Source organism: Macaca fascicularis, chromosome 3 (genome assembly GCF_037993035.2).
Source record: "Macaca fascicularis isolate 582-1 chromosome 3, T2T-MFA8v1.1".
NCBI classification, from domain to species: Eukaryota; Metazoa; Chordata; class Mammalia; order Primates; family Cercopithecidae; genus Macaca; species Macaca fascicularis.
Window position 1 is genome coordinate 102518337 of NC_088377.1, and position 25613 is coordinate 102543949.

Consider the following 25613-nt stretch of genomic DNA (forward strand, 5'->3'; position numbering starts at 1 on the left):
CTGATGTTTGGAGAGGAATAAAGGGAGACAAGCCTTGGAGCAGGAAGGGCACTGAAAATAAATGAGCTGATTACATATGGATATAGGAGGATTCCCAATAAATACAATTAAGTGAGGAAAAAAGCCCACAAAAAAGTATAAAATGAGCCTATGAATTTTTCTAATCCAGAAACATATAACAACAGACATCACTGGGGAAGCTAGGAGTACAATGGGTAGGAGCATTCATTTTCCTTCTTTTGTATACAATGTAGCTTCTAAAAATCATGTTACCAGAAAAGTTCCTTTAGGAAAAAAATAACTGCAAAAATGCCTAGATATACAAAGGGAGTATGCAACATTGATTCAAGAGAGAAATATCATAAACAGCATAAATTCCTCAACGAGATAAAACGGTACAGAACTAATTGTAAGTGATTAAGTGAAAAAATTACGGCATTAAAAAATACATGAGATATGCCAGCAACGTTCAAAATACATATATTAGAAAAAAGACTGAGGACGGGCGCGGTGGCTCATGCCTGTAATCCCAGCACTTTGGGAGGCCGAGGTGGGCGGATCACGAGGTCAGGATATCGAGACCATCCTGGCTAATATGGTGAAACCCCGTCTCTACTAAAAATACAAAAAAAAAAAAAAAAAAAAAAAAAAATTAGCCAAGCGTGGTGGCAGGCGCCTGTAGTCCCAGCTACTCGGGATGCTGAGAGAGGAGAATGGCGCGAACCCGGGAGGCGGAGATTGCAGTGAGCGGAGATTGCGCCGCTGCACGCCAGCCTGGGCGACAGAGCAAGCAAGACTCCGTCTCGAAAACAAAAACAAAAAAGACTGAAAGTCTCCTTCCATTAATAAAACAAGGCTGGAAGGAAATACAACATTAACAGTGCTAACCATTGATATTAGGTAGGGATATACTTTGGTAGTGGGACTATAGGACGTTTTAATTTTATAATTATAAATAATTATAATTATAAATATGTATATATTATATATTATAATATAATAATTATAATTATTTTTTTAAAACCAGAGGACTTTTTTGTTTAAACAGAAAATGAGTGGAATGAGACAGGACCGAAGGGGAGACCAAGGCAGGAAAACAGGAGGAGGAGGAAAAAAAATTTGAAAAGGAAAAGGAAAAACAAGGAACAAAGAAACAAAAGCTTGAAACAGGATACTCAAGAATAAAATCACTGTTTAGATCCACCTTCTAATCAGGCAACTTAGTTTTTGATGTGCTTGGCAGCAGGATGCAGTGAAAACAGTATCTTATAGGGAGGTTTTGTCTGTCTAGTATAGGGTACGTCATGCATTAGCAATGTAATTTTGAACACATCACATGACCACTCTGCACTTCCAATTTCCTCAACTGTAACAGTATCTTGGAGATGTGAGAATTCCAATTAGAACAGTGTCTCGGAGATGTGAGAATTCCAATTAGAACAGTATCTTGGAGATGTGAGAATTCTAAGACTCTAAAAAACAAAAACTAATGGACTTACTTGTAATGTTACTACAGTAGTCATCCTTTATCTAAGGTGTCACTTTCTGTGGTTCTAGTTACCTGAGGTCAACCAAGACCCCAAAATAAGTAAGTATAGTACAATAAGATATTGTTAGAGTGAGAGAAACCACATTCACATAACTTTTACTCGGGCTGTTTGGTTAAGTGAAAGATCTGATTATTCAAAATTAGCAACAGAGTTACTAATGATGCAGGCCGGCTATCAGGTAATATAACAATTACATGTTATGATTGTTCTATTTTTAGTTATTGTTGTTAACTCTTACTGTGCCTAATTTATAAATTAAACTTTATCATAGGTATGACTGTATCAGAAAAGTACAATGTAAACAGAGTTCAGTACTATCTGTAATTTCAGGTATCCACTGGGGGTCTTTAACTGTAAGGTAATTTAATTTGTACTAAGCATAAATCTAAACATACACCAATTCCTCATGCTTATGTACTTATACAACTAAGACCAAATCAAATTCATAAACACAAAACAGAACAAAACTCAAATATAATGTAACATATAATGTTTTACTGCAATTAATGTTGGTTTAATAATAAAGATATGGCCGGGCGCGGTGGCTCAAGCCTGTAATCCCAGCACTTTGGGAGGCCGAGACGGGCGGATCATGAGGTCAGGAGATCGAGACCATCCTGGCTAATACAGTGAAACCCCGTCTCTACTAAAAAATACAAAAAACTAGCCGGGTGAAGTGGCGGGTGCCTGTAGTCCCAGCTACTCGGGAGGCTGAGGCAGGAGAATGGTGTGAACCCGAGAGGAGGAGCTTGCAGTGAGCTGAGATCCGGCCACTGCACTCCAGCCTGGGTGACAGAGCAAGACTCCGTCTCAAAAAAAAAAAAAAAGAAAAAATAATAACAATAATAATAAAGATATGGCATCAGGTGCAGTTCTTTTTATCTTTTTATTTGAGACAGAATCTCGCTCTGTCACCTAGGCTGGAGTGCTCTAGTGCAATCTCTGCTCACTGCAACCTCCACCTCCTGGGTTCAAGCGATACTCATGTCTCAGCCTCCTGAGTAGCTGGGACTACCAGCACACACCACCACGCCTGGCTAATTTTTATATTTTTAGTAGAGTCAGGGTTTTGCCATTTTGGCCAGGCTGTTCTCAAACTCCTGACCTCAAGTGATCTGCCCGCTTCAGCGTCCCAAAGGGCTGGGATTACAGGCGTGAGCCACTGTGCCCAGCCTGCATCAGGTGCAGTTCTAAATCTTTTCCTGTAATTTTACTTCAATTCTGTCACTAAAGAAAATCCATGCTGAACTTATTAGCAACTCTGTTGTTAATTCTGAATAATCAGATAGCTCAACCAAACAGCCAGAGAATAATTATTGAATGCCAATTTACATAAGGTTCAAATCTCAGCTCCAATGTGTAATGGATAACTTTGAACAAGTCACTTTAATCTCTGGACCTCAGTTCCATCATCTGTAAAATAGGGAGTATAATGCTCAGATGAGAGGTGAACGTATAAAATAATAAACATGTTATATGTTTATTTTCATTATAATTAAAACGAATCAATCAATACTGCAGAGGGAGTAAAAAAAACTAAAAGGAACAAAAACCTCCAACTCGGTCTATATCCCTTGTTTGGCTTCACTCATTTCCCTACCCAACCTGGACTTCACTATCAGTCAATCATTTCAATAATATACTCAAAACCACCGTAGTATCCTTCGTCCTCTTCCCTTCCCATTCCCACCCTTTTCCAACACCCAGTTTGAATGACAGCCACTTCTGGCACTCTTGACACAATTCCAAATGCTGAATCTCTCTGGAGAAAGTCATAAAATTGCTGCTTAGTAATCTTCTGGTTAAGCTACTCCAATTCCCTGTGACATTCTTCCACAATAGCAAGGACAATTATCTATACTCAAGCCCTCCCCAACTTTTAACACATGACCTTGCTCCTCCTTACTGAGATGCCATAGAATGAGTGCCAGTCCTAATTCAATTGACTGTTGACATATCCTATGAATTCTATTTATGGATTATTACACACAACTTACTTCCTTCTCCACTTTAGGCTTTCACTATTTCACACAGAAAATTAGGATAGTCTAAATGTTCTCTTTACCTCCATTCTCTTCAAATTCCAATTTATCATACTCAGCACTATAAGATTAAGCTTCACTTCTAAACTTTATTACTCCTTACTTAAAAACTATCCCTCAAATATTAAAACAATCTACAACATGATCCAAACTAACCTTTCCCATCCATCTTCTAAAACTGGTATCTGCAGCTGGGCACGGTGGTTCATGCCTACAATCCCAGCACTTATCAATCCCAGCACTTATGTAGGCTGAGGCAGGTGGATCGCTTGAGCCCAGGAGTTCGAGACCAGCCTGGGCAACATGGCAAAACCCCGTCTCTAAAAAAAATAATAATAATAAATTTTTAATTGATAGTTGTCCCAAGCAAATCAAATTCCTTAACACTTTCTCAAGCATACCACTTTTCCATCTTCATTCCTCCTCCCTTACAATTGCTACCCAGGCACTCTCTTCCTGCCTGCTTGTCAATATGGTGTCTATCAAAATCACTTTAGAGGGCAATTTGCTATACACATAAAGTGCTTAAAAACATACAATGTCATAAACATGGTGATTCTACTTCCCAAGAACTTACCTTATGAAATAAGTAGACAAAATGAAGATAGGTAGACATTAATACTTTATTACGTATTAATGATAAGCATTTAGCAACACTGTAAATTCCAATATTAAGAAACTGGTTCAATGAATATATACACACACTATGATGCATCAGTAGTATGTGTGTATATATTTATTACACACACATTATGCATGTGTATAATTATTTGTAATTTTATTACATGTAGCTATATACCATTATGTTAACAACAGTTAACACTAGGTAAAAGTGTTAAGCATGATTATTTTCTTCCTTGAGCCTTCCTGTATTACCTGAAATTTTTACTATATGCTTGCTTCCTATTGAGTTTTAAAGTTTTATCCTGGCAAAAAGGATGGAAAAAGTATTAAACAGAAGATTTTTTTTCTTTTTTGCTGAGAGAAAACTTACAATCCTTAAAGTGCACAATGAAAGAAGTATAGTTCAGCATTACCAAAGCAAAAAAGCAGCAGCAGGAATGACCAAAAATGAAGCTGGAAATTAAATCTTATACAGGAGCCCTGTATGGCTCTAGGTTATTTGGTCTTGGCATTATTCCATAGATGATGAAGAACTAATGAAGAGTTTCAAGTAACAGAAAGATGTTCAGGTTTCCATTTTACAGCTTATATAGAGCAGTTAAAAAACAAAGGTTAGAGGACAAGAATGAAAGTGGGGTAAAACAGGTGACCTATTGTAATAGTCTTGGTAAAAAATACAGAAGGCATGAACTAGAGCAGTGATATTAAGGATTTAGAAATATGTAAGTAATAATATGGTTAAAACTGATGTTTGGATTTGAAGGGAAAGTCACAGGCTTTTGGCTGTAAAAAAATGAAAAAATACAAGAAATAAAAAAGGAGTCTGCAGGAAAAAGGTAATAATTCATCTTCTTGAAACACAATTTTTCAAACAACCCATACATATACAAAGACTTCTCACTGCCCTTTAGAAAAAAGTCTATAAACTGTCTAACACTGAAGGTCTTCCATAGACAGAATGAAACTTATCTCCAATCTCATCTTCCACAACTTCCCTAACTGAAGCTTATGCTGTAAACTGACTTACTCATTCTCATGAACATTCCTACCTCTGAGCCTCTGCTTATACAGATTCAATATCCCTTATCTGAAATGCTTGAGACCAGAAGTGCTTTGGATTTCTAAATTGGTCATCAGATTTTGGAATATTTGCATTATACTTACTAGTTGGGCATCCCAAATCCAAAACATAAAATGTTCCAGTGAGCATTTTCTTAGCACATCATGTCAGCATTCAAAAAGTTTTGGATTTCAAAGCATTTCAGATTTTCAGATTTAGGATGTTTAACCTATACCATTTTCCTGCTGGAAATGCCCTTCTTTTTCCTCAATCACATTTCTGTTTTCTTCCACTCTGCTCTGTTACTACAGAAAACACCAGTTCTCAATCAGTATCTTTAACTTGATACCAGTATCTCCCATAAAATCGAAACTACTACTGAGGCCAGGTGCGGTGGCTCACACCTGTAATCCCAGCACTTTGGGAGGCTGGGACACGGAGGATCCACTTAAGCCTAGGAAGTTAAAACCAGCCTAGGCAACATAATGAGACCCTGTCTCTACAAAAAAATTTAAAAATTAGCCAGGCATGGTGTGTCTATAATCCCAGCTATTTGGAAGGCTGCAGGGAAAGGATCACTTGAGGCCAGAAGGTCAGGTTGCAGTAAGCCACTATCCCACCACTGCACTCCAGCCTGAGTGAAAGAATAAGACCCTGTCTCAAAAAATAAGAAATAAAATTTAAAAACTACTACTGATTTCATAAAACGGTTACAATGAATGTTTCTCCATTTTGGGATCTAACAAGCCTAAAAAACTGACACAAAAAGTAAACGGTAAATAACTACAGTAAATAACTATTATGTTGTATTCAGAAACATCAAGAAATGAGGAATTCAAAGAAAGGAACTAAAAGTCGTTAAATGCCAAAACTTTGTTTTGTCCAAATGTTATTCTGCCTTCCCATCAGGCTGAACTTTTACTTCTAGACACTTTCAATGTGCCTAATTTCTAGCAGCTATTCATTTCTTTCTTCCTTGTCGTTTAACTTTATACAGGTTAGACAATCAAAATATCAAGCCCATAAAAATCCTAACTAAAATAAAACAAACTGATTCTGAGGAAGAATACAGAATAACACAGGAGAAAAGTGAATGTGTTTTACTGTTTGGACATTCATGACATTATTTTGACTGCTCAGAGGACACTCTTATGTTTTGGTTTTCCACTACATTCTGAAGAGTTAAAATTGCCAGAAAACGTCCTGCATAGTGAGGTATACCACTGTAATGATCACCTTTATTTTCAAGAAAGTATTATACAAAATCACTCGTAAAATATAAGAACTGGAACTCCTGCCATCAAAGAGTTTACTCTTCAGTCATGTTAAACAGAATACTTTAAAACTGTGTAATACAAACAGAATACTCTTAAAACTGTGTAATACAATCTGAGCAATATTTAAGCCATGCAGGACAATAGTAGAAGGGATAATAACATGACTGTCAAGCTGTATAAAATTAATTTCAAATGACTGGAAAAGACAGTAAATAATATAAGAACCCAAAGAAAAAGATCTTTTTTTTTTTCAGGTAATGAACGGAGAAAATAGGAAAAGAAGATTCTGAAAAAATGTTCACAAGTCCTTAAGTGAAGATAAACTTTTTGATGAGAGAGGAAAATCTGGTGAAATGGAGTTCCCAACATTCATTTTATTTACTCCTCACTGTTAAATATTTCATGGTGACGTTTAAAAAAATGAGTCTAATGCAGAGTTAAGAAAAGGCAAGTACAAGCTACTTATCAATCTGTTTTAAAAGAAAATTAAGTGTTTACATGGAGGACATATTCCGAAAGCTTTCTTACCTTGAATATACCAACCCAATCTTTTGGATGTGGATGAATATATGGAGTTAAGGTGTAATGACATTCCAGGTGTGCATTAGGAAGGTAACTCTTGGCCACATTTTGAAAGATGACATGGGCAAAGTTGGAAGTCTGCAATGGGACTTCTTGAAAGGATGCCATTGTGAATCTGAAACAAGTAATTCATACAAGTTAAATTATACCAACTAAGAATAAACTTATGCCTTCAGAAAATACATAATATTTAATATAAATTTCATGAATATTTGCATGTCATAATTAAGAAAATATATACTTTGTAAATACTGCAACTTCTTAAAAATATGATTAAATATAAAAATACAGACAAACTGGAAAATAACTAACACCCATTTGGCTCAGAAAGTTATGTGGGCATTTAAAAGTTAAAAAACCAAACCAAAAATTCAACTCTCCTGGAAAGCCTAGCCCTCTGCATCTATCTGAATCAAAACCAAATGAACCAGAGCTGTTTTCATGCACACGCTGCCAATATAAACCTGCTGGCTCCTAGTAACGAACGCTAGAAACAGAAACAAGGACAGTTAAAAGTCAGTATTTTAATGGCTATGGGTCAATTAACTTTTCCTTCCTATGAGAACCTTTGAGCTTCATCATTTTCCTCCCTAACCTAGCCCATCCCATTCATCTCTTCCCCTCTCCCTAGGTTTTGGGATCCTATAACTAAACCTGATGCTAACATCTCTGTGCCTACATTCCTGCCCTTCTAAATCCCCTGGACCAGCATTTCTCAACCCTGGTTACACATTAGAATCATTAGCGGCCTTTAAAAAATAAATAAATAAATAGATGACAACGACTTTCTGGGAGTGGGGCCTGGGGGTGTGTGCATGTGTGTCTGTCGGTGTGTATATGAATATACATATCCCTGCCCCCACATCTCCCCAAGTAATCTCAATCCTGTATGCAACCAGAAAAGAGAACCACTATCCAACAACTTAAGTCTCTACTACTAACTCACTCATTTCCACAGATCCCAGACCCAGCCTGTCTTCTTGGGTTTCTGGTACAAGCTTGTTCAAATCTCTCAAACCATGTAAAATCTTAGCTGGTCTACTTGAAATGGCTCAGCTTATTCATTCTTCTCTACCTATAACAAACCTATCATTTCATCCTAGGTCCAACGATCCTACTTCGACTTCTAGTATTCATGTACCCTTTCCATATGTTTACTGATTAAAATAAACTTATATTTAAAAATAAAAATAGGAATGTAGTGTTAATAAAATACATACTGTTGAAAATCTATTAGAAATTCACGAACGCTCACTGGCTTAGTAAACACCAAGCACTGGATAGCAGATGAATGGTGAAAGCAGATTATAAAAACTGCAAGATCCAAATGTTTTCCCTATTTTGTGCTCTACTTTTGAGAAAACAGAAACAAATGAGGATTTACCCAAAAAAGCAATCTGCAGAGTTTGTCACAGGCTCAGTACAATCACTAATTCTACAATACACATAAGAAACTATGACTGTCCTGACCGCACTTGCTTGAGTCATTAAAACAGGCATCTCTGTAATAATAGGGAAAACTGGGGCAAGATTTTTGCTAACCAAATTAATCTAATTTACTTCACAAATCAATGAAGTTTCTACAGAGCAAGCACAGCAGTAAGGCTCTACTCATATTTTAGCCATTAGTAAGAAGGCTTATTGCTAAGATCTGAAACAGTGTGCTTTTACAACTGTTTCTTTTGCTGACCTGTTTGAAATACTAAGGCAAATTTTTAAAGTTTTGTAATAATAAGCACTTTAAAAAATACCAACTTTCTTCTTATGTCCCCCTCTGCTTCTGTTACGGCCAAAGTCCTGCTTTACTGAATATAATGGATATCCCAAAAAGAGACTGTCAATCATGAACCTGGAAACCACTGTAGAGTATCAGGCTAGTTGTTAGCCTCTCCCTACCTGAGGTTTGCAAGCATTCCAAGATAAAGAGTATATTCAGTAGCAATCCTCCTTTACCTCTGCACTAACAAAGGGACTTTGCTACCAGCAACCATATTTCATGGAAAGACTTAACTATGTACACTCTCTACCTGGTAATCTAAAGCCATCAGAAAAATGAAAAGGTAGCATTTACAAACACTGGAGAACTCTGCCTAAAATAACTGAAGAGTTCTATTATTTTGTTTCTTTGAGTTGTCTGAGCTAATTTGGGCTCCCAGGGAGGTCATATTAATGAAGTCATTAATGATAATCTCTTTTCAAGTCAGTGGCTTAAGAAAGAGGAAAAAATCACCAATTCCAGTTCTTTTAAAAAAAAAAAAAAGTCACTACTGGTTATAAGATACCAACAAAAGAAACTATAGCTAAATCAACTGAACCAACATCTATTAGATACAACTACCAAAATTGAATCAAGAGAATATTTTTCTATGAAGCGAGTGAACAGTCACACTTCCTCTGAGAAAGATTTTCAGTAAGAAGGAAATAAACTAGCTTAGAATAAACGTCCCATGTCTTTAATCAAAAGCTGATTAAGAATAATACTTTTTTCTTAAAATTTAACATGTCATTTCCTAAAATAAATTAAACAACAAAGCTGTAACAATTTTTTTATAAGACAAGGCAAAAGTGTTTAAACTTCTGTTAACCTCCTTTAAAACAGTTTTTAAAAATCCACAATCCAACCTTATACTTTTAGTTCACTGAAGTTTTTGAGGTACAAAATAGCACATAGGTATACATATATGTATTTGTATATGTTTACAAATGCATCAAAAGGAACTCAAGAAGTATACACTATAGAGTTAATAGTCTTATAAGGGATGTGTGTAAAAACAAGACTTAAGGACTTTAAATTTTACATCAATTTATTGTTTGAATTTTTACAAGTATATATAAATGTATTATTTCTATTGTTTTAAATAGCCCTATTAACCAGAAATCCCATTTTTAAACCCTCCCCCGAATTTCACATTTTCTAATAGAAAACACTAGTATTTCACTTTAAAATATAGTATTCACAATGTTTACAAGTCTGAAAAGTAAAATAATTTGATTATCCTATTAATCGCCTTCATTAATCTCTCTCCAACACTCCAATCTTTTTAAAATTTAATTGCTATAATTATAGAAATATTTTACAAAAGTCATTCCAGTACCTTGTCATTTTTTACTCTTCTTATTAAAATATAGCTACAAATCATTTAAAAAGTTTACATGGATGAATGCAATCTAAATATAATTATGTCATTAATCAACCCATTTTAAATAATAAAATTTATAATTCCTACATAGTTCCTCTGGTTCACTCCTCCTACAGATAACAGACTGAAGAGACAGGCAAGCTTATAAAAATGCTGGAATTCACTGAGAATGTCAAGGTCGCATGGGAGAGGAGAAACAATATGCAAAGTCACTGCATCACCTTGTGGTAATGCCTGGGAAGTGTAGCTTCACTAACATCCTGAGAAAAAGTACAAACCTCCTCTCAGTTGGACAGAAGTACACTCCCTACACAAAAAGCAAAGTAGAAGCAAGCAGCTTTACCATGTCAAATTCTGATTCCCCTTCTCTAAAGTGCATCTCCACAAACAGGAGTATAGTAAGTTGGCAAGCCAAGGATAAGTACAAAACGTCCAGTCAACAATCAAGGGACCAGACACATTTGGCTGGGAAACAAAGTCAGAAATGCTTACACATGCTGACTACAGTGCCCTCTTTCAGGTTTCCTCCTACATTCCCTCAAGCTCCAATGCCTCTAGAATTTCTTTATGTGTGTTACGCTGTAAACTGTATACTATAGAGTCTTTGGTCTAAATTCCAATTTTATTATTTTGCAAATGCATTAATGTCTATAAAAAAGATAAATAATACATAGTGGGCACTCAGTTATGTATACAGCTAAAATAAACATGGGGTGGGGGTGGGGAAGCATTTCAACGTTATCTTTACTTACTCCTCTTGGAACTTTTTCAACCCCAAAACAGATTTGACTTTTGTGGTAGTATTTTTCCAGTGGTTCCCAATACTTGTTTTACTTTAGCCCAAAAATATAAGCCTGAGTGAACTTACTAAAAAATAGATCATAGTAAGAACTTCTGTACATTAAATATATGAAGCCAAATTAAGCTTTTTAATTTAGATAAATATTAAATATAATTTGCCAGTCCTAACAATTAGAATTCAAAAATAATTTTGTTATGTGTGATAATATAATTATGGCAATTCTGTGTTTTTCTAAAGTCCTTATCAGTTAAAGATGCTAAACTAACTGTAAATGAAACGTCTTGATGTCTAAGATTTGCTTTAAAAACTCCAGGGGAAAAAAATAAATGTTAGAGGGGTAATAAAACAAGATTAGTAAAGTGTCAGTTCATTTTACTGTTCATTCTCCTTTGTGTATGTTTGAAAATTTCCGTAATAGGAAAACCAAAGCAAATAAAGAAATGAAACAGATTAGTAACACTCCACATAAGACCTACTGCAGCAGAAACACTGCATTTTAGAATATGAACACTTTGTATCTTTAGAAGTGTTATAATTCAGGTAATGGTTGACAGAGTTACCGAAAGTTTTTCACATCCTCAGCTAAAAAACCTTTAGAATTATCTCCAAACTTCAGTCCGACAGGACACGCAAACATATGAAAGCAAAAAATGTCCAACATTCAAACAGTTTCCAATTATTCACACTGTGGCTCAAAGAAAGAAAAACTTAACAACTATCAACAGACCTCTGCTTCCAAAAAAATGTAATCAGCAATTTTTCTAGGAGGCAAAAGCAAAGGCCCCAGTCTATTAACTTGCACCATTGCAGGCATCCCTAGTTCCAGAATCCTTTACACCTGAGTGCCAAGACATTCCGCTCAGGTGTCACCCGCACCACTTTTACTTACTTCTTAGATTTTATAAGTTGGTTTCTAAAATGCTATGATCTTGGCCCACATATATTAGGGGAGAGGACATTTTTATCTTCTTCTGAAGGTTTATTTGGGACAAAATAAGCTTTAAAAAGACAGAAATGCATAAAGCCCAGATTTTACATATCCATTCCAAAAGAATACAATAAAGTCCTCAAAAGAAGTATACAAGGAGCATCGTTAGGATCTTCCATAATTATTTCAACATCATTAAAAAGGTTGAAACTCTGAATTCCAAAATTTTACTTTTGTTATGGAAAAGATATTTACTGGTTAATTCTACAAACATCGCTGCAGTGAGAACTACAAACAGCGGTCTACAATTTAAGAACTTGATGCGCCAGTCGCAGTGGCTCACGCCTGTAATCCCAGCACTTTGGGAGGCCGAGGCGGGCAGATCAGGAGGTCAGGAGTTCGACCCTAGCCTAACCAACATGGAGAAACCCCGTCTCTACTAAAAATACAAAAATTAGCCGGGCGTGGTGGCGCGCGCCTGTAATCGCAGCTACCCAGGAGGCTGAGGCAGGAGAATCGCTTGAACCTGGGAGGCGGAGGTTGCAGTGAGCCGAGATCGTGCCACTGCACTCCAGCCTGGGAGACAGAGCAAGACTCCGTCTCAAGGAAAAAAAAAAAAAAAGAACGTGATGGCTATAAAACAAAAAATACAGTAAGATGTTCTTTGAAGTTGAACAGCTTGAAAAATAAATAAAACTTTATTAGAAGTCGGCATCATCAAACAATACTTCAAGTTTACCCTTGAAAAGAACAGAACGAAGGAGAAAGGCTGTCCTCAGCTCCTTCTCTAAACCCGAAAAGCACTGAGGACAATCAACCCACTTTTAGTTTCTATTCAAATGATCTCTTTAAATCCTTTTGGAATTAAGCACCAAACTTGTAACTAGTAATTGTTCGTGCACAGCACGTAGAAATTTTAACATCAGCAGAATGCAGACAGTTGAACAATTAAGATTTTCCCATCTAAAGCCTGACATAATAGCAATTCATAACCACTGTGTGAAATCGGAAATCTAACACTGTACGTCTAAAGTCATATGCCAGTGTTGTCCAACAAAACTTTTACCAATAAGGTGTGTACACACACCCACACAAACGCATGCTAAGCTCTATTTTTTACTAATAAGGTGTACACGCACACGCTAAACTCTAGCCACAGATTCTCTAAGCGAGGAATGCAGGTCGGTCGGGACTAGTTCACACCTCGCGAACCTGCGGGGTGTGTTGGGGCGGGGTGGGGAAAGGATTCCAGGTGAAGCAGGAGATCAGCCGGAACAGCCAACTCCGCCCGCGGCCCTCAAAAGTAGGCGGCGCAGGGAGTCTCCGCCCCCTTCGCCACCGGCGACTCAAACCAAAACAGCTGGGTTTCTCTCCGCAGAGGCAAACCCCAGCGTCCTTCTCGGACGCGACCTACGTGTTTTCTCAGCTTACTGCGCCGGTAACACCCACAGGGACCTCAAAACAGTCATCCCAGAGTTGAGCCTTGGACACCAGAAGCTTTTCCTTCGGGGGTCGCCAGCGTCACTCGTCCCCAGCCAAAGGGCACCCGTCCCACACGCCTCCCCCAAATCGCGAAGACCTGTCCCGCGGGCCTCCCTCCGCGTGGGGCGGCCACCCGTTGCTATTCCAAAACTCTACGGCTGATCCGAGTCGCCCACACCCCCGTCACAATCGCAGTCCGGAAGGGAAGGTTTGTTCTCGGGAAGGAAAGCCTCGTCACCACTGAGACCTCTCCCGAGACCGGCCAGGCCCCTACAGTACAGGGGCAGAGGGGTGTAGCACGAGCCCTAAAAGAGATGCAGCTGGGGTCCGACCCGCACAAGGTGCTGGGGTGGACCGGGGAGGCGCCTTACCCAGTGGAAAGACTCCCGGACCAAGGGAGAAAGTTACACAGGCTTCCGATCCTGATCCGCCATCAGCCGCTGAACCTCTTCCGCCACCACCGCCTACCCCCAAAGACCGGCTACACCTACCCTCACAGCCGACAGTAGGCCTTGCGTCACTTCCGCCCACGGGGCGGTCTCTTCCGCCTCCTGGAGGGTTCGCCCCGCCGCTCCGCGACGACACGCCCCCAGCCTACTGCGCCGCGGGACGCGAAGCTGGACCCAGGCGTGCCTGCTCTCGCAGGCCGAATGGTTCTCTCCTTCGTTCGTCTTTGCCATTTTCGCTCAGCAAGTTAATCGCAGAAAAACAATGCGTCTGGATTTACATTCTGATTGTATGTTATTATTTTGACATACGAAATGGGGAAACACACCAGAGATTTAAGTAACTCAACCGCGATGTGGAAAGGGCAGCTCAGAGGTCCATGAACAGTACCGTGTCCCTGCCTGCGTCTCAGTCGGCCTAAACTAACCCACCGATTTTATAGATAAGGAAATAGCCAGAGAAGCAAGGGAGTTACCACACGGCTAGGGCTGCAAACACCTAAACTCCAGGATTGTCTCTCAACTCCTGGCCCAGTCCTGTGCTTTTTTGACTACGAAGTTTTGTTCACTGAAAGCTCCTAGGAGCCTTTCAGTTCTAATGCCGTCTGATTCTATTTGCTCTCGCTCCAGCAGAGAGGCCTCTTTTCTACCCGCATTTCTGTGAGTTACCGGCTTTTGTTAGCCATATCATTTTCCGTGTGTGAATTTTGTCCCGCGTTCTGTTATTTCTAAAATCACTTTTGCCTATTTCTAAAATCATGTATTGCCTTCCTATATTAGACATTCAGTTTGAATCCTAACTTCACGGAAGCCAGTGTGTCCCATTCGAATTCATCATATTCGTCTGTTGCCATAAAACCCTGATAAAACTTGCAATAGCACCTGAAAGGTATGTAAATTAGATCGCGTTAAATGTTGAAGCACATTCTAAATACAGAACATTCAAAATTATCTTTCATATACTTTCATCTTTACTTCCAGTTATTTCAGAAGACATTAGCTTTGATAATACAGGTTCTCAGTATTTACAGACTGATTTCTTTCCTATGTATTGACATTTTTTAACTTGATCTTGTGCTGGGTAGTATACTTGATCATAGAATTTCAGAAGAACCTTAACAGGTCATTTAGTCCCAGTCTCCTTATTTTATGGATGAAGAAAACGGTGTGAATAATCAACTTATCACTCGCGTTACTGGTAGCAGCCTTCTGGTAGTAGAAATAACTGTGTCCCTTAAGAAATGTAAACATAGCAGTGAACTTTATAAGCACAATTTGTCAGAGATGTCACTCCTTGTATGTTTAAATCATATTCTTATTCACATGTAATAAATTTTTAATGACCACTAATTTTCAGTTAATGAAATCAGAAAAACAGTATGCTTAATAAAAACCACAATTGAAAGTCTTTTTGGGGGGGCGTGGGGAACGGAGTTTCACTCTTGTTGCTTAGGCTGGAGTGCCGTGGCGCAATCTCAGCTCACTGCAACCTCGGCTCCCGGGTTCAAGCGATTCTCGTGCCTCAGCCTCCCAAGTAGCTGGGGTTACAGGCGCCAGCCACCACGCCTGGCTAATTTTTGTATTTTTAGTAGACACGGGGTTTTGCTGTGTTGGTCAGGCTAGTCTCGAAAGACATTTTCACAGGTATTTTTTACTTTGTTATTCTTAATAATTTCTTGAATTTTTAGACCTTATTTTCCCCAGGAAGGTATTTGTTCTGGAATTTTAACTTGCTTCACTCATTTTAATAATGATCCTTTAATTTTTACACCACATTTTTCCCACCAAGATAAATAGATACTCTCTTAGTATGTAACTGAATTTCTGGGTTTAGTGGGGGGGGGGTTGGGTTTTTTGTTTGTTTGTTTGTTTTTTGAGATAGAGGCTCACTCTGTCACCCAGGGTGTAGTGCAGTGGCATGATCTCGGCTCACTGCAACCTCCACCTCCCAGGTTCGAGCAATTCTCCTGCCTCAGCCTCCCCAGTGGCTAGGATTACAGGCGCACACCACCACTCTGGGCTAATTTTCATATCTTTAGTAGAGACAGGGTTTCTCCATGTTGGCCAGGCTGGTCTCAAACTCCTGACCTCAGGTGATCCACCTGCCTCAGCCTCCCAAAGTGCTGGGATTACAAGCACGAGTGACTGCACCCGGCTTTAATTGAATTTCTTAAAGTTAGCCTATTATGTGTATGGCAGTGGACTACGGCTAGAAGAGATATGGATTCACTTCCTTTAAGTGAAATCTTTCTGCCAGAGGGATTTCAGAATTCAGAATTTTTCAGACTTTAGAGAGGTGTGTTTTATGTGACATTTCTCACTATCTGGGGCAGCACCCACAGTCAACTTTTTTTTCCAAAACAATTATGAATATCACACTAAGATAAATGAGGTGTATAGTCTCACTTCAGATCAAGTTTTTCAGGTCAGGTTCTGCCACTTTGCCCTTGGGTTCAGGTCAAGTTTTAATGACAAATGAGTCAGGTCAAACAGGTTTTGCCACCAAATGTTAAGAAAACATTTGATTTTCAGAGGTTTTTTTGTTTTTTTTTTTTTGAGACGGGGTCTCTGCCCTCTGCCCTGTGACCCAGGCTGGAGGGCAGTGGCAAGATCTCGTCTCACTGCAACCTCTGCCTCCCAGGTTCAAGCGATTCTCCTGGGATTACAGGCGTGAACCACCGCACCCGGCCAATTTTCAGAGCTTTTCAGATTTCAAAATGGTAAATAAGGGATTGCAGACCTATTGAGAGAATTATTGGAAAGTAAATCAGTGAGTAACCCATGATTTTTCTGGAACAACTACAATTTCAAGTAGTTTGTAGGCAGTTGTCCTGTGTTTTGATTGGGAAAATATGCTGACTATATTTAAAAGACAGTGTTCTTTCATTAGAGGAACTTATGATAGCAAAAGGAAGAAAAGAAATGAGCCCATGAAAATGTAGGTAACTGAAGTGTAAATAAATGAATAAGAAGACAGATATTTAGAGATGAGAGAAAGTACAGGCTAGTGTTAGCAGTACACTTCTCATGGGAGAGGCAGGCCTGGACTGTTAAAGTGAGGTATGATTTTGATGAGGAGATATAGGGGGAGGACTTTCCAGTCAGGATTTAAGAGCTTGGACAAAGAAATCAGGAAGAAAATTGTTAACCAAAAATAATTTCCTCCAAAGTTCATGCATTCACCATTGTGTCATGTTGCTTCTTACTAAGAGCGTTTTGTTCATTTACTATGTGCTCTGGGAAAAACAAGGAATCAAGCATGGTTTCTTCCCTGAAACTGCTTAAAATCAGGTCAAGATATTACAGGATGGTATAGATAACTGTTAAATTTGCAGGAAATGGACTCTGAGAAATAAAGTAGAAAGATATACAGAATAATTTTGAGATTAGCTAGACTTTGTAAAAGAGATTGGGTTCTAAACTTCAAAAGACTGGTAAGATTTGAAAAGATGAAGAAAAGGCTTACATAGTGAGAATAATATAATTTAAAAGGCACGGATGGGACAATTAGATAGCAAAACAAGGATTGAAAAGTTTTGAAAAAGTTCAAATAGACATATTTTATTAGAAACATTACAGGTTTTAAAAGCCAGGCAAATGAGTTGTTCTCCTTTCTTAGAACAATGGTTTACATTAGAATTTGTATTAAAGATACCTTTTGCTATAAATGATTCTTAATTTAAAAAAAAAAAACAAAAAAAACCCTTTGTAAACCTTTGTTTTAGAAAGAGAGCTTTTTTTTTTTTTTTTTTTTTTTTTTAAAGACAGAGTCTCATTCTGTCACCCAGGCTGGAGTGCAGTGGCGCAATCTTGGCTCACTGCAACCTCCGCCTCCCAGGTTCAAGCGATTCTCCTGCCTCAGCCTCCTGGGTAGCTGCGATTACAGGCGCGCGCCACCACGCCCGGCTAATTTTTGTATTTTTAGTAGAGATGGGGCTTCACCATGTTGGCCAGGATGATCTCAATCTAAAAAGAGAGGCTTTAAAAATGAGATTTGAATAATGGTAGGCTTTGGATAGGCAAAGAAAGAGAGGATTCCAAACACTCTAAAATAGGGTTATTTTCTCTTTCCCTATCTATTAGATTTTATTGATGTACTCATTGCTCGTTTCCCAACCATTACCTACCTAGATGCTTGTAAAACACCTTTGCTCCTTTGAGGTATACACTGTTGTGTTATGCTTCGTCTTCGCTCCCTGTGGCTGTCATCTTCTGATCTCCAAGTCACTGTTCCTCATTCAGTGAAGACTTTCACCTAGTGCACAGTCTCCTTCTCCATTCTAAGCCATTCATTGTCTACTTGGATGAAATTAAAATGAAAAGGCCAACATCCCAGCATTTTAATTTCCTGAATCCCCCATCTCAAGTACTCCACTCCGCTCCAGATAGCTATTTCTGTGGTCACACCTTGGCCCTTGTCATCATCTTGAAAAGCAAGCCTCCTACTCTTTGACCACAACCTCCTATTCTTCTAACTTGCTCATTCAGATATGCCCAGCAGAACTATTTTTCAAACTCATCAGCATCTCAGTCCATTTCTTCTTTTAATGCTTCCCTCAGTATCCAACTTAGAGTCCATAGGCTATAATTTCATTAACATGACTTCCAACACCATAAATTCCCTTGACTTCCTATCTTGCACATTAAAGAAAATTTCCTATAACAAATGCGTCACGGACTTTGTGGTCATCACATGCTTTACACTAAAGTTTACGTCTGGAAATACTAAGCAGAAACTTTGAAGTTAAAATAGAGTGTTTTGGGAAGTTTCTTGCACTATCAAAAAGAGAAACTGTAATTTATTATACTAAGAAACAGAGCCTGCAGAGGTTTATATTTCAGAAAGACCTTTGCCCCATTGGCTCCTAACAGTGTTCTTTGTTCCTTGTGCAACTGAAAGGTCACTAGAATGTAAATATTCTCTAACCTCTCTTCCTCATCTTACTGAGAAGAGTAATAGCCAGCAAAGTACTTTGAATTTTTAAGGTACTTATGTCAACAAGATTCTTCCTTCCCAGTGTTTCTTATTAAATACCTGTATTTTGTGAGTCACTGTGTATCAATGATAATTGAAGTTAATAAAAATTATTTTAAGGAAATGTTATTAAGATAATCTTCAAATGTTTAATTTTAACCAAGGCTAAATCAAAGTTTTAGGCTCAAATATGTTTTTATTTCACAGATCTCAACACCTCCCACCTTCTCAGGAACTCTACATCATCTCTTTTTTATATTCAAGACCCCCATCTCCACGAGATCTTTTCCGTTGTCTTTTCCGTTGCATTTCTAGCAAGATGCAGAGGGCAGATTTCTAGCAAGTTCCAGATGGTAGATTTCTGGCAAGTTCCAGAAGGTGAGTTTCCAGTAAGTTTCACCAGCTCAGCAACACAAGGACTTCTCTGTGAGACTTCTCTGTGGGACTTTATTCAGGGACCCACAGCCGTGCCCTCTCCAGGGCCTAGATGTCAGCCCTGAGAGGTGATCTTGCTTGGACACTCTATCTCAGTCCTAGGGGTGGTGTCTCTCCTTATATCAGCCATTCTTATATTTTTTAGAGTTCCTTTTACTCCCATTAGCCTTGTGACTCCAATCTCCTGTTATAGTTAATAATTCTTTATATTAGACTTTCCTTGTTCATATCACCTATGTGGTTTTTCTCTGCTATTTGGACCCAGACTGACAAACCACTCTACTGCTTCATTTAGCTTCATAGGTAGAGCCTGTCTTGTTTATTTTTCTTTCTTCCCCTGAAGTAATTGCTCAGAGTTCATTCGGTTCCAACCAAGTAGGGTTGCTGCCAAAATGTAGGTCTTTGTTGTACTGCAATTTTCTACTGCTACTTGATGTTAATTATGATGCATAGGGGCTAGAATTTCTTCAGTAAGGTATAGTTTAGGTTGCAGAATTCAATGAATGATGATTTATTGCCATTTAGCATTGGGTTTAATAGATGAAAGAAATGCCTTTATTCTCACAAGAGACCATGGCTAGGCTGATCCTGCCATGAGGACAAAAGGAAACATGAAATTATTACTAAGTACTTAGGCTGAGCATCTTTAGAAAGTAATTTGTAATATATTTTATTAGTTAATTGTGAAAATTGGCTTCTGAGGTTACGTAGTGTGATATAGCAAGTTCTAAGACAAGCTGTGAGTAGACAAAATTCCCCTTCCTGAATCTTTCTTTTTCTATACTTTTTCCTCTTTTTCAGGTACCCTTCACAGGTTTAACAGCTCCACCCCTCGGGCACCAAGCAGTCTTATCCAGGGGGAAAAAAAAAAAAACTGATTCTCAGTAATAATCTCTGTGCCTACGAGAAACTTAGTGCAAGTCTTAGGATCTCAAAAAAGGACCTACGAGCATAAAGTAATGAGTCTGTCAAGCGAGGTTTCCATGCATGGGGGGAGGATCTCTTTAAGTAAGGAACCTTCCTTGTGCTTCTTTAAGCACAGTTGCTATCATTCTGGAAGAAGCTCCTTTTAACCCATATCTTCTTCCAACTAGCATCCTATTTTTTTTCTTTCCTTCCCAGCTGAACTTCTTAAGAATCAATCTATATGATGTGATAATATATTTGAGATATTAACCTATTTTTCTTGGTATTTTCCCCTTCTATAGCTTGCCACTTTCCCAACCTTCACCCATAGATATATTGCCTTGAAGAAAGGACGTAGAAGGAAAATCTTTCTGGCTTTTGTTTCCAGATTCTTGAACCCCACAAATGGGGAGAGGATTCAGGCTGCAGAGAAATGGCTTGAGGAGAAGCCAAGGGCAGGGGTATGTAGGTGGAGGGAGAACAGCCAGCATTTTCCTCCCCCTCAACTCTAGAAACAGATTTCTCTGGGCCAGAGAGGATGGGAGGGTACCTCTAGGTGGACAAAAGCACACAGCCCGTTTAACCTTCCTAGGTCTCCAAGACATCCCCTACCCTATCTTAGTACAGAGCAATATTTCAAAATCCTGACAAAACTAGAATGGAGCGGGGCGGTGCGCGGGGCTGGGCGGTGGCTGGGGCGCGTGCTCTCGCGCGGTCGCTGGCTCTGCGCCCTCCCGGGCCAGTGTGCTGAGGCCTCCGTGTCGCCTCTGCCGCCCGCGCCTAGCCTGCCGCGGCACTCCCGGCTGCACACTCTGCTTGGCCTCGCCATGCCGGTGGACCTCAGCAAGTGGTCCAGGCCCTAGAGCCTGCAAGAAGTGGATGAGCAGACGCAGCACCCGCTGTATGTCACCTACGCCGGGGGCGGCGGTGGACAAGCTGGGCAAAGTGCTGACGCCCACCCAGGTTAAGAATGGACCCACCAGCATTTGGTGGGATGGTATTGATTCAGGGAAGCTCTACACCTTGGTCCTGACAGACCCGGCTGCTCCCAGCAGAAAGGATCCCAAATACAGGGAATGGCATCATTTCCTGGCGGTCAACATTAAGGGCAGTGACATCAGCAGTGGCACAGTCCTCTCCGATTATGTGGGCTCAGGGCCTCCCAAGGACACAGGCCTCCACTACTATGTCTGGCTGGTTTACGAGCAGGCCAGGCAGCTAAAGTGTGACGAGCCCCCTCAGCAACCGATCTGGAAACCAACGTGACAAATTCAAGGTGGCGTCCTTCCATAAAAAGTACCAGCTCGGGACCCCGGTGGCCGGCACATGTTACCAGGCCGAGTGGGACGACTATGTGCCCAAACTGTACGAGCAGCTGTCTGGGAAGTAGGGGGTTAGCTTGGGGACCTCAACTGTCCTGGAGGACCCAAGCCCTGTTTCCCAGTTCAGTGTTGCATGTATAATAGATTTCTCCTCTTCCTGCCCACCTTGGCACAGACGACATCTGACCAGTCAGATGGTGGTTGAGGGTGACTTTTCCTGCTGCCTGACCTTTATAATTTTACTCACTCTGATTTATGTTTTGATCAAATTTGAACTTCATTTTGGGGGATATTTTGGTACTGTGATGGGGTCATCAAATTGTTAATCTGAAAATAGCAACCCGGAATGTAAAAAAGAAAAAATCAGGTGGGAAAAAGACCAGGTCTACAGTGATAGAGCAAAGCATTGAAGAATCTTTAAGGGAGGTTTAAAAAGAAAAAAAAAAAAGATTGGTTGCCTCTGCCTTTGTGAACCTGAGTCCAGAATGGTACACAATGTGTTTTTATGGTGATGTCGCTCACCTAGACAAGCAGAGGCTGGCATTGAAGCGGACCCCCAACACGGTGCATCTCAGATGCCTCAACAGGCATCAGCATGTTGCTGTGACCCCTTTAAAGAGCAGTCCTGGAAGAGGCAGGAGGGAGAGTGGCTTTGCTGCTGTTGGGACGTGGCCATGGAGACCGGCAGCAGCGCTCGCTGACAGCTTAGGAGGAATCCTTACATCTTTGTCTGTTAAATTGATTGTTCTTCATGGGAGTCAGAAAAGCTGGTCTGGAGTTGCTGAATGTTGTATTAATTGTGCTGTTTGCTTATAGTTGAATAAAAATGGAAACCTGAATGAAAACGAAAAAACTAGAATGGAGACTCAAAACAGAAATTGAATTGGTGGAATATATTAAAACATACTTCTTTACAAGCTTGAGTTGTGGGCTAAAATTCATACTGCTACATGTTCATTAATCTTGCATTCCTCACCCCATAAAATGTGCTCAGGCTGGGCATGATGGCTCACGCCTGTAATCCCAGCACTTCGGGAGGCTGAGGCAGGCAGATCATCGGAGGTCAGGAGTTCGAGACCAGCCTGGCCAACATGGTGAAACCCTGTCTCTACTAACAATACAAAAATTAGCCGGGCGTGGTGGCGGGTACCCATAGTCCCAGCTACTCAGGAGGCTGAGGCAAGAGAATCGCTTGAACCTGGGAGGCGGAGGTTACAGTGAGCCAAGATCGTGCCACTGCACTCCAGCCTGGGTGACAAGAGCAAGACTCTATCTCAAAAAAAAAAAAAAAAAAGTGTGCTCAACCCCCACCAGTCCACTGAAAGTTACCATGATAAGGTCATCAATGACCCTCATTTCCCAACCTACTTTTCAGTTCTCAGACCTTATTCCACAAACTTTTCAACCAAGAAGTTCTAATGATAGAATTGCTCACTCCTTCCTGCTTAAAACTTTTTCCTTATCCCCTTTGGGATACAATTGCATCCTGGTCTTCCTTTTATTTCTTTGAATATGCCTTCTCAATTTCATTTGTGGGCTTCTCATTTTGCAGTTGCTCCCATAAGTACTAATCTTCCTCAGAGTCCAGCCATCAGTCCCTTCAGGTTTAAATTATTTCCGATTATGATTACATATTTTCAATTGCCAAATATACTAATGTATTTATTAATAACTACCAGATCTACCAAATCTCTATCTCCAGCCCGGGCTTTTCTCCTGACATCAACCCTACATCTAATAGATATCCACTTACATGTCACACAAACATCCTAAACCCCAGCTTTTTTTTTTTTTTTTTTTTTTTTTTTTTTTTTGAGACTGAGTCTCTCTCTGTCACCAGGCTGGAGTGCAATGACACAATCTCGGCTTACTCAACCTCCGCCTCCCGGGTTCAAGTGATTCTTCTGCCTCAGCCTCCCAAGTAGCTGGGACTACAGGTGCACGCCACCACACCCAGCTAACTTTTGTATTCTTTTTTTTTTTTTTTTTTTTTTTTTTTTGAGACGGAGTCTCGCTGTGTCTCCCAGGCTGGAGTGCAGTGGCGTGATCTCGGCTCACTGCAAACTCCGCCTCCCGGGTTCACGCCATTCTCCCGCCTCAGCCTCCCAAGTAGCTGAGACTACAGGCGCCTGCCACCACGCCCGGCTAGTTTTTTTTTTGTATTTTTAGTAGAGACGGGGTTTCACCATGTTAGCCAGGATAGTCTCGATCTCCTGACCTCGTGATCCACCCGCCTCGGCCTCCCAAAGTGCTGGGATTACAGGCTTGAGCCACCGCGCCCGGCCACTTTTGTATTCTTAATAGAGACGAGGTTTCACCGTGTTGACCAGGATGGTCTCGATCTCTTGACCTCGTGATCCGCTGGCCTTGGCCTCCCAAAGTGCTGGGATTACAGGCATGAGCAACCGTGCCTGGCCCCTTTTTTTTTTTTTTTTTTTTTTAAAGAGACAGAGTCTTGCTTTTTCACAGGCTGGAAGGCAGTGGCACAATCACGGCTCACTGCAGCCTCGACCTCCTGGACTCAAGCAATCTTCCCATCTCAGCCTCCTGAAGATCTGGGATGATAGGCATGTACCATGACACCTGACTAATTTTTCATTTTTTGTAGAGACAATGTCTTGCTATGTTGCCCAGGCTGGTCTCAAACTCCTAGCCTCAAACGATCCCCTCGCCTTGGCCTCCCAAAGTGCTGGTATTGCAGGCATGAGCCACCATGCCCAGCCCCACATTTCTAAAAGCGAATTTGCCATCTTTCTCTCACCTCACCCCCCTTCACCTGTATTCCTTTTCTGTACCAATCAAGGTCCTGGCAGGAAATGGATGACACACTCTGTAAGTCATTGATGAGAGTTTAATGATGGGACCCTTTAAGAATCCTATAAAGTTTCTCTCTAGGAGCAACAACAGAGAGGAGCAACAACAGAGAGGAAGCTGTTATCCCCCAACTAGGTCAGGGAAGCATTTGAGACCTGGGCATGGAGGAAGGGCTCTCTGACAGAAGCTGTGGCCTCTCTCTGATCTCTTGCTAACACCAGTCATTGGCCAAACCCAACCTGAAACCAGAGATAAAAGGAGTCCAGGGATTTGGTCTCTTGAGGTCAGCTCCTTGGGGCAGAAAGTAGTGAGGTAATGAGTGGAGAATAGTTCTGTTGGGGCAAATGGACAATCACCAGCCTATCTCCTCAATGAATGGCAACACCAAGGACCCAGTCTTGCTTGCCAGGAACCTGGGAACTTGTCTCAACTCTTCGCTCTTACTTACTCCACTATATGCAGTCAGTCACCAAATCCTGTCTATGTTGCATTCTGAATGTTTGTCACCTTTATCTCCTCCTTGCCATTCCCTACCAGTGTTCCCAGCTCAGGTCCTGATCTCTTTTCACCTTGATAAGTGCACGCATTTCTTATCTAGTCTCTCAGCTTCTAGCATCAAACCATCCCTTTACCAACCCTTCACACTGCTACTAAAGTTTCTTTCCAAAAGGCTAAGATCTAAGTGCTTTAATGACAAGACCATTCTTTTCTCCCAAATTTCTTTTTCTTTTTTTTTTTTTAGTTTTTAAATGACAAAAGTCATATACCATAACTCCCAAGGAAAGCCAAGCTGAACTGAAGTGTATTAAATATAATGTAAAATCTTCTAAAGAGGTAACCGTTGTTAATAATTTTGTTATGTTTTTCCAGATACATTTTTTTTTATTTTTAATTTTGAAATAATTAGACTTACAGGTAGTGGCAAAAAAAAAAAAAAAAGTAAAGGGAGTGTGCTGTACCCTTCACCCAGTATCTGAGTTGAATTGTGTGCCCCAAAAAGATATGCTTGAGTCCTAATCCCAGGAACCGATGAATATCACCTTATCATTTCAGATATAATCAAGTTGAAATGAGGTCATACTGGATTAGGGTGGGCCCCAATCCGGTGGCTGGCGTTCTTGTAAGAAGAGGGATATTTGGACATAGGTACACAGAGAATCAGAGAACACCACGTGACAACAGAGGCAGACATTGAAGTACTATATGTACAAGCATAGGAACACCAGGG

General features: G+C 40.1%; 1 protein-coding gene and 1 pseudogene across 22 annotated transcripts in view; one reads left to right on the top strand and one right to left on the bottom strand.

Moving 5' to 3' along the window:
• The window catches only part of TAX1BP1 (Tax1 binding protein 1), a 91299-nt gene extending 77333 nt beyond the window's left edge, over positions 1-13966 (bottom strand). For all 22 annotated transcript variants that reach the window (XM_065541015.2, XM_074035311.1, XM_065541012.2 and 19 more), the window contains exons 1-2: positions 13859-13966; positions 7082-7250 (exon numbers count right to left, since the gene is read on the bottom strand). In XM_065541015.2, the coding sequence (XP_065397087.1) occupies positions 7082-7243 (162 nt within the window). In that variant the 5' untranslated portion in view covers positions 7244-7250; positions 13859-13966. The remainder of the gene's footprint in view (positions 1-7081; positions 7251-13858) is intronic.
• A 6972-nt stretch (positions 13967-20938) lies between these two features.
• Positions 20939-22424, top strand: LOC107129224 (phosphatidylethanolamine-binding protein 1-like; annotated as a pseudogene).
• The last annotated feature ends 3189 nt before the right edge of the window (positions 22425-25613 follow it).